The 9,375-nt window shown below is 33.6% G+C and overlaps 1 protein-coding gene across 2 annotated transcripts; it reads right to left on the reverse strand.

Moving 5' to 3' along the window:
- On the reverse strand, positions 3,063 to 9,369 carry LOC107629450 (pentatricopeptide repeat-containing protein At4g32450, mitochondrial-like). 2 transcript variants are annotated; one of them, XM_016332252.2, is made up of 3 exons: positions 8,923 to 9,369; positions 5,641 to 7,879; positions 3,063 to 3,167 (listed from the first exon to the last, which is right to left on the reverse strand). In XM_016332252.2, the coding sequence occupies exon 2, from the start codon at positions 7,813 to 7,815 to the stop codon at positions 5,656 to 5,658; it is 2,160 nt and encodes a 719-aa protein (XP_016187738.1). In that variant the 5' UTR covers positions 7,816 to 7,879; positions 8,923 to 9,369; the 3' UTR covers positions 3,063 to 3,167; positions 5,641 to 5,655. The 2 variants fall into 2 exon arrangements, with proteins under 2 accessions (XP_016187738.1, XP_016187737.1); XM_016332251.2 differs by lacking the exon at positions 3,063 to 3,167 and having other exon boundaries at positions 4,953 to 7,879.

The raw sequence follows: 9,375 nt of genomic DNA on the forward strand, positions 1-9,375 counted from the left end.
AATAAAACAATTAATAAAATTAAATAAAATAAATTTTAACTAATTTTGATTAAATTTTTTTTGTTTCTAAACATTTTTGTAAAATTATATAGACGCCTGCTGGCCAAATGATTTGTCAAACGGAAGTTTCATATCAACTATCAGCTACAATGTATAGTTTGCAAAGAACATATTACGTGGATTTGGCAAATAATGTTGATAGAGATCTATCACCTTTTCTCTTTCTAAAATTATTTTGACAAATCATTTATTTGAATTTAAAGAGAAAAAAAAAAAGGGAAAGTCTAGGGACTAGCAGATTTATTAAAATCTAACCAGTACTTAGCCAATAAAAAAAAAATAAGTGATTCTTCACTATTAAATACATTATTAATGGCTAATTGATGACTACAACTCACAAAATCTGCTGTTCCTAGCACTCCAAGAAAAAAAAATTCCTAAAACAATTAGTAGATGAAGCATGGAGAGTATATAGTTCATGCAATTTCAAGAATTTACATGGTCTTCACTTTCCATGGCACTTTATGAGTTTTAATTTTAGAAGGGAAAAAATAAAAGATATGAAATGTAAAACAGACCAAATATTATTTTTTATCTTCTATTAGAAGTTTTAAGAAGGAAATAATTATAAGTCATTTCATTATTCGGGCGTTTATAGATTAGAGACAAATACTTGGATTTAAAAGTTATGAACAAGCGAATGAAATAAAAATGTGTATAAATTATATATTTTAATTTATTAAGATTAAAATATGGTGAAAATATAGTTAAAACTCGTTAAATGATTTAATTGATTTGGCTAAATTTTTATTTAACGACTCTGAATTAACTTAAAGTAAAATTCACTGCACCTGAATTTTCATCTTAAAATATTAGCAATAAAAGTACAAAATTTTATTATTCAATATATGAAATTAAATATAGCAGTAATAGCATGAAGTAATCAATGTTTTTAAATTAAATTATTGTTATGTCAAAATAATATCATGTCATACCCTTCATACGTGATGAATTATGGTCACATATTTGGCATTTGAAGTCAAGCTTGAAGCCCACCCCACATACATATGAGAGAGACATTGATGCTATAGTTGGCTAGCAAACACACCATTAATTTATTTTCTACTTTCTAGATACCATGGCTATTATTTCTTAGCTTTGTTAGAGTATATATACATCAATACATGTCATTATCAGGATTTGATTTAGTTATTTTCCAAGTCCATGATCCTTATCAGAAATTTAGTGATACTCGTGATTAGGTAATTTTGACAAATATCATATGTTCTTTAGAGACATTTTTTGCTTCTTTTCTTTTTCTAGTTTTTCTTTTTTCTTTTTTTCTTTTGAGCGATAAAATCTTTAAATATTTGCTTTAGTAGTAAAGTAACCTATTGTAGAATAAGGATATAATTTTATCAGAATAACATGTAGTGATTTTAATTATTAGTTGCAAATTTTGGGAACCTAACTTGGAAGCTTTTTTTTTTTTTTATGAAGGAGGGATCATTCCATTTTTTTTTTTCTGTTTGCAGGAAGAAACAGCAACATGAAAGAAAAAAAAAAGAAAAAGAAAAAAGTTGTGCAGCCCATCTATACTCGGATAGCTGAGACTTAGCTCCGATGATAAATCATGTGCCTCTTAATACGCTGTATTTGGGTTTAAGGTAAATTTGAATACTAAACCTCCATAATTGTCCCTCATATTTACGATTTTTATTAGTTTGATTTCCCATATTTTTTTTTGTTTTCCACCGTATCTCTTAATTTGGCAAACTAAAAACTAATCCACTGTAATACTGAACTCCATTTAAGGTCACTGGCTAATGGGTTATTGCATGTATAAGACAGAATTCGAACTTCCAACACTTAATAGGTAATTGCATGCACAAGACGAGATTCGAACTCCCAACATTTAATTAAACAGACTAGTGAGCTAATCACTCGTAATGTCCCAAGATAATGTCATCGGTAATTACTCCAAACAAACAAACAAAAAATGTCACTCGTACATGCTTACCTGCTTAGTTGCTTACAGTCAGTCAGTCAACTTAAGAAAATTTGTTTGGTTACTAAGTTCTAGAGTACTGTAATACTCGAGCATTTGCCATGTGATATGTTTTGTATTTTATTTCAATTTCATTTTCGAAAACACCCATCTCAATGAAGTTCTTGCTTATCAATGATAAAAAGAACGAAGGCTAAATAAAATTAAAAAACTTAGTGTTTGTCAATGTCATTAAATTGTTAGAAAAAAAATTTCAGTAAATTTTTGTTAGTATGTTTGACAAAATTTTAATAATAAAAATAAAAATATTAAAAAAATAAAAAAATATCCTTTTTAGAATCTACTACATAAAATATCCAAATATAAAATTACTTTTATTTTTTGAAAACATCTTTTAAAAAAAAAAATCTTTTGAGTTAACAAAATGCTGGAACTTTCGGCACCAGTGTCCAAAAAGTTACTATATTAAATTATACAGTTGTACGTCAAACCTATCAATCAATTACATTTAAGTTCTCCATGACAAGTAAGAGAGGAGTGCAATTTTCTAATATATGGAAACTACTAAAGAAAATTACAAGGATAATAATGTCTTCTGCTACCTGAAACCTCATCCATTCCTAATAGTGCTGAAGAGCTTGGTTAGACAAAATTCCAATTTCTTCGTGGATATGATTATTGTATTTTTTATGAGATATATGAATAAGTTCTCTATAGAAAGCTTGAAGTGTTATTGTTAGGGTAAAATATATTTTTTGTTCCTAAAGTTTGATAAAAATTTTAAAAATACCCTTAAGTTTTATTTTGTTTCAATTTTGTCCCAAAAGTTTTCGATTTGCATCAAATATACCCCTGACGGCTAATTTTTCAAAAAATTTAAGACCAATTCAACAACAAATTCAAAAGAACAACCCTCAACACAAACAAATCAAGCATAATTTTCATGCATTATTTTTAAATTAGTCTTAAATTTTTTGAAAATTTAGCCGTCGAAGGTATATTTGATGCAAATCGAAAACTTTTGGGACAAGATTGAAATAAAATAAAACTTAGGGATATTTTTGAAACTTTTACCAAACTTCAGGGACAAAAAATATACTTTATCCTTTATTGTTATCATCACCAGTGCTATTCAATCCAGCTGGAACTCATGATACACCTGCATAACAAGATAGTTGTGTGGCTCATCCAATATTCGATGCATAACATGGTGAACAAAAAATATTAAACATAAAAAATGGCAAAAAAGAAACGGGTGAAGCAATCAACACTCAACATCATATTGCAAAGAGAAAACAATGTGCTCAAACATACAACTGATGGTGCACCTTTGGTTATGAAGCTTCTGTTTAGTGTTCTGTTGTTTACTGATACTTATTATGCAGTTTGGTTCAGTTTTTAAGGTTGATTATTGTTCAGATTTCTTGCTTTGATTGAAGTACCTACTCATGGCGAAGAGTTGATGAGCATAACCATCCAAGCTCAGTTGAATTGAATATAATAACCTCAAGATATAGTGACACTACTGCTCTATGACTGAGTCTATGACAGCTAGTCTTTGAGGAAGGCAACAAGACATTGTGTTTGCTATTCTGATGTATGCCTGGGTGCAAAGACAACATATCATGCTCATTTTTTTATTTATGCTTCTGCTCCTCCCTTACTTTGTGTGAGTCAAGCTTTTATATAAATTATTAAAAAATTGTCTAAAAAAAAAGAGTGCTCAAAGCTGAAAAGTATTGTAAAAAGTTATTTCAATGTTCTCAAAGCTCAAATAATGCTTTGCAACAGAAAACAGATTGTCCATTGAACAATCTCCTTGGCAAGTATTGAACAAGATGCAATTATTTATATGAGTAAAGTATCATTTTTTTTCCTAACGTTTGGGATAAGTCCCAAAGTTATCCCTAACATTTAAAACGTCCTATTTACGTCTCTAACGTTTTAAAATCGTCTCATTGTCCTTCTGTAAGTAACTTAACAGAATTGATGGTGAGACAAAATTGAGACGATTTTAAAACCTTAAAGCTTAAGGACTTAAATAAGACAAAAACGTTAGAACAAAATCAATACATTACTTTTAGAAGAATTACCAAATCAAATAAAATGAAAGTAAATTTTAACGGAATGAATAGTATAACGAATTCAATATTTTTACTCATCATAAAATACTTGTGGAATGAATAATAGATAAAGTTTTAGAAAAAGAAAAAAAATGAGTATGATCCATATATAATAAAGTATAAATTATACTTTTTATCTTTAATGTACTTATCTTCTTTGATGTTTAATTTAACTTTATTATATATATACCATACTCTTTTTTTTTTCTTTTTCGAAAGTTTATATACTAGTCATTCTACAAGTATGAGTAAAAATCTTGAATTCATAATACAATTTATTACGTTAAAATTTACTATCATTTTATTTGATTTGTTAATTCTTCTAAGAGTAGCATATCGTTTTTGTCCCGAATGTTTTCGTTCTATTTAAGTCCCTAACATTTCAAAGTCGTCTCAATTTTGTCCCACCGTTAAATTCTATTAACAGATCACTAACGGCAAGACAACATTGAGATTATTTTGAAATGCTGGGGTCTTAAATATGACGATTTAAACGTTAGAAATAACTTTGGGACTTACCCCAAACATTGGAGACAAAAACAATACTTTATTCTATTTTATATTCCTTCATTTTTCGTTAACCAATACAGCCATATTATGAGATAGACATAAACTGTAAAGAGCTGTCATCAGAAACAAGAGTCCCTTTTTCTGTCACAATAGGATACTATCCAATTCTTCAGGGAAAAAAAAGGATCTAAATTTGGGAGGCAATACTTAACATTTGTTGCAATGACTTTACTTAGGCCTTTGCTCATTCGCAGCTCATAGAAGTGAAAACCAACAAACTAACTAAAAAAAACTATAATAGAATACTGATATATTAGCAATTCATCAGCATGAGTTAGATATGATAAAGTGAGCTAATGGGAGAGATTATGAGAGTAGTAGTACAGTTTAAGGGATACTGTGCCAGCTAGGATAGGACAGCTGTAACTACCTTACAGGTGTCATAACTAGAACAGAAAGATAGTATTGCCCCTTAAGCTAGCGCTTGCACAACAAGCTACAACTCTGTTGTATATATAAAGCACAACATAATAATCTCAAATTCATAATGTCAATAACAGCTTCAGCTACACTCCTCTCACTCACTCACTCTCATTCTCTCTTCTTCTCAAATCATGACAAGACAAATATCTGCCAGACATTCCTTTGATTTCAACCACAACCCGGCCTAAGTTTTTTGTAATGTGAACTGGTGAAGAAACACAGTTAAATCTTTCAGTAGCTACTACTTCTGTATTATTATGTCCATCTCCCACCGGACAACTGAACAACCGGGATTTTAAAGCCAACGCCTATCACTTTTAAAGTTTAAGCACTATAAATATTGCAAATCACACGGGAACTGGAAGCAGCAACTGTATGATTTATTGCATGTAAATTGGGCTTAGTCAGCAATATAAAACTTGTTTGCACAAATTGCAGCCACTATAGGTTTAATATATTAACCTAACGAATGAATAATAAAGGGGGATTATCGATAACAAAAAATGGTTAGAGTACCTAAGTTCATGTTGTTCACCAATAATCACGGCAAGAGCATAGCCCGTCTTTAAAATGATGGAACCTTTTAGCATCTCTAATGATGAGTTCTCTTCCAACAATCTTAGAAATAATCTTCAGTGCAGTATGACAATCCCCACAAACTCGAAGGTTCTTAATTACCCTGATAGGAGAGCGAGCAGAGCTGCTAAGGAGACCATAAGCAACAGCAAGTCTCTCACTATGGGCAAGAAGAGCTTCTTCTTTGCCTTCTTGGTCTATGTCATGCAACACAAACTTTGTCTCTGGAATATAGCCAGCTTCTTTCATCTGCGACTTCATACCTCTAAGCAAGGCATATATTTTATCATTTTCAGGATGAGAAGTATCTCCGGCTCTATATTCATGGACTCGGCTCCTTACTTCCAGTAGATTTTTGCTTGCTACTTTCTTGTCTTTCTCTTTTGTCAAGTCTGAGGCTTTGACAGGTACAAGGCCAGCCTTGGATTGCTCACTTAAGCACAAAGGATCCAGTTGCTCAACTAACTCAGCACAACGATACCCCAGCTCAGTGTTTCCGTGAGCTCTACAGAGATTCATCATAGTCTCCCATACATCAACACTTGGCTCCATTGGCATCTTTTCAATGAATTCAAAGGCTTCATCCAGATGCCCATTACTACCAATCATGTCTACTACACTGACAAAATGAGCCATAGACGGCACAATACCAAAATCCTTGCTCATGGATTCAAAGTGTAGCATTCCTTCATCAATATCTCCCAGCATACTGCATGTCAAAAACACCCCGATGAACATCTGACCATCAGGTTTCAGTCCCTTTTCTTTAAATTGAGTGAATAGATCAATGGAATCTTCTGCAAACCCATTCTTAGCAAGTTGTGTTATCATAGTATCCCATGTAGTCAAATTGCGCTCTGGCATATTATTGAACACATTGAGTGCGTCATCCACAGAACCACATTCAAAATACATCTCCAGTATCTTATTATAAGTGCTGACTTGGAGAGGTGACAGATATTGCAAAGCATTTCTGTGTACAATTTTTGCCTCTTCAAGAGACTTAGCCTCTCCACAATGGTGCATTAATTGTAAATATCGCGGCAAATCCACAGGAATATGCAATTTTGCCAACAATTCCAAAACTTCAACTGCTTCCTTCACTTTACCGTCCATGCAGAAACCATCCAGTTCCTCAAGTGTGCCTCTATATGGACTATCATTAGATGCTTCAGCTGATACGCCATCAGGTTTTGCAGAAGCAAATGTTGATCCCTGTACAGTATTCCAGTTTGGAGAATACTGACCATTTTTCGGAGTTTGCTGAAATTGTTCAGTACCCAAGTATCGCTGACTAAACTCATTACTCCCCGAGTAATGATCATTTGGTGGCGGATTACGAATATTTGTAGGAAGATTCCCTAGAAGATTTCCTGGAGACTCCGAAAGCCTAGGCGAGCTATGAGCATTTGGATACTGCATCCTTCCTCTGGGTTCTTGTGCCCAATTCTGGTTCCCAGTAACTGCATTTTGATGCATCCCAATTCCCTTTGAATCACCGACCCCAACTTGCTTCTCTTGCATCCTTGTATTGCTTTGACCATAGTACCCATTGACCCCTCCATTATGTCCAAAGGAATTGTTCTGAACTGAATTCCTAGAGATGCTTATATGATTTTCATTTGCAACCTGACCAGCTCCATAAGAAATTCTACCGGAACCGCGATGATTATTTCCATACGACCCACTAAAATTTCCACCACGAGCAGCTAAATTATTCCCATATTCATTTCGAATTCCCTCTGTATGACCCCAGTTCTGGTTTATGTTCTGCCGATTTCCCACCGAAGTTCCTCCGGTAGAACCATTTGCATTTGCTTTAGCAGAATAATCTGGACTGCGCCTACTCACTAGCTGGTTCTGATGTGAAACTGGGTTACTATGGGTTTCTCCGTAAAACCCAGCATTGTTTTGCATCCGATAACCTAAAGAATCATCTGTTTGGTTACTGCCAGAAACCTGAAAATCTGACCTTTCTGCAGCAGTACTAATAGTCCTCAACAAGTTAGGAGTTTTAATAAAATCTGCAGAGTCACCCATACATGAACCATTCCGGAACTTCAGAAGAGAACTAAATTTAAGTAGTGAGGTTCTATTAGAAGACATTGATGGCATGAGGCCGAAAAGAAAATCCAGCTAGTTTGCCAAAAGTGGTGTGTGCTATTAGTAATTTGAAAACCTGAAGAAAGAATAAGTAAAATAAAATGAAAATATATCTTTATATATATAATCAGTTCATAGAAGATATAACTAAGAAAAAGCAATAATTGTTTATTGATGCAGTAAAGAAATAAAATGATGCAAACTCAATCTTCATCCTTTGCATAACGGAAACTTACAGTAAAGAGCATAGTTATCAAAACCGAACCGATAATTGACCCGGTCATACGACCACTGAGTCATTGGTTCAATCGGTGGGGTAACTAATTCACCCGGTTGACCCGGTCATAATTAAGTAAAAATAAATTAACATCAAAAGTTAAAACTTAAAATACATGTCATTACAAACAAATTAACAGCAATCAAGTATCAATTCTTAGACATAACTAATGATGCAAAAAGAGATAATAAACTAGTCACGGGTACAAAATACTTTCTCAATTTAAATGAACAAGAGAGAACAAAAGATAACACAATCAGTAAATCAAATCCGAGGAATGATCTGAAAATCGGCATCTATATCTACAACACAATCAACATTTCCTTCATTTTGATTTGCATCTATATCTACATTTGTGTATGTTTCACAAATCAATACCAAGAATAAGTCATAATAATACAAACAGAACAATTTAACTAAACAATTTTATTCTGGTTTGCAAAAACCAAAAAACATGAACTTCATTTTCAACTACAATAATTTTCAGCAGCAAAAGATTTAGCTCAAAAGATGATTTACAAGTTAACAGCAACAAAAAATTTAGCTAGGTGATTATTTCAGCAAGACAGTGATGATAATCAATAACAAATATAAATTATTTTTAGCAATAAAAAAATTTAACTAAGTGATTATTCAGCAAGACATCAACAAACTCAACATTCAATCAGTAACAAATTCATTCAGCAATTAACAAATTTAAGTTAAGTGACATGACATTCAGTAACAAATTTCAGCAACAAATTCAACTTTCAGCAAAAAAAAAAAAAAATCAGAAATGCAGTGATGAATTACAGCAACAAAATTGAAAGTGAAAGAAAGGGGAAATTTGCTGGAGAACTCACCAAATCTGTTGTGTGAAGGAAGATGACGGCGAGGCTCGAAGCAAGAAGACAAACGAAGACCAGCCCACCAGGACCTGATGCCTGCGCTGCCGGCGACAAGGAGCGCACGGAAGGCGTGCGTCTGAGTGTGAGGTGACGAGACAGAGAGCGACGACGACCACCCCCGGGACCTGCTGCTTCTGCCGCGGCGACGACAATCGCGGGGAAGGCGCGCTAGTTGGGTGCAAGACGGTGACGGTGAGGAAGCTGGTTCCGTTTGGTTCTGCCGCGGCGAAGCGAGCGCAGGAAGGCGGCGACTGCGCTTGAGACTGTGAGGACACAGAGCGCGACGAGTGACTGAGTCCGAAACGGTGAGTGCCTGACCTAGAGAGAAAACTTGGGCAAAAGTTGCAGAGAGGAGTGTCGCATTTTGAGAGAGTTCCTCATATTGTGATTCCTAGTATTCAAGATGAT

Source organism: Arachis ipaensis, chromosome B03, assembly GCF_000816755.2.
Source record: "Arachis ipaensis cultivar K30076 chromosome B03, Araip1.1, whole genome shotgun sequence".
Taxonomy (NCBI): Eukaryota; Viridiplantae; Streptophyta; class Magnoliopsida; order Fabales; family Fabaceae; genus Arachis; species Arachis ipaensis.

Bases quoted from the DNA above. Each gene is read 5' to 3' on its own strand.
- LOC107629450 (XM_016332252.2), bottom strand. From the start codon at position 7,815: ATGCCATCAATGTCTTCTAATAGAACCTCACTACTTAAATTTAGTTCT.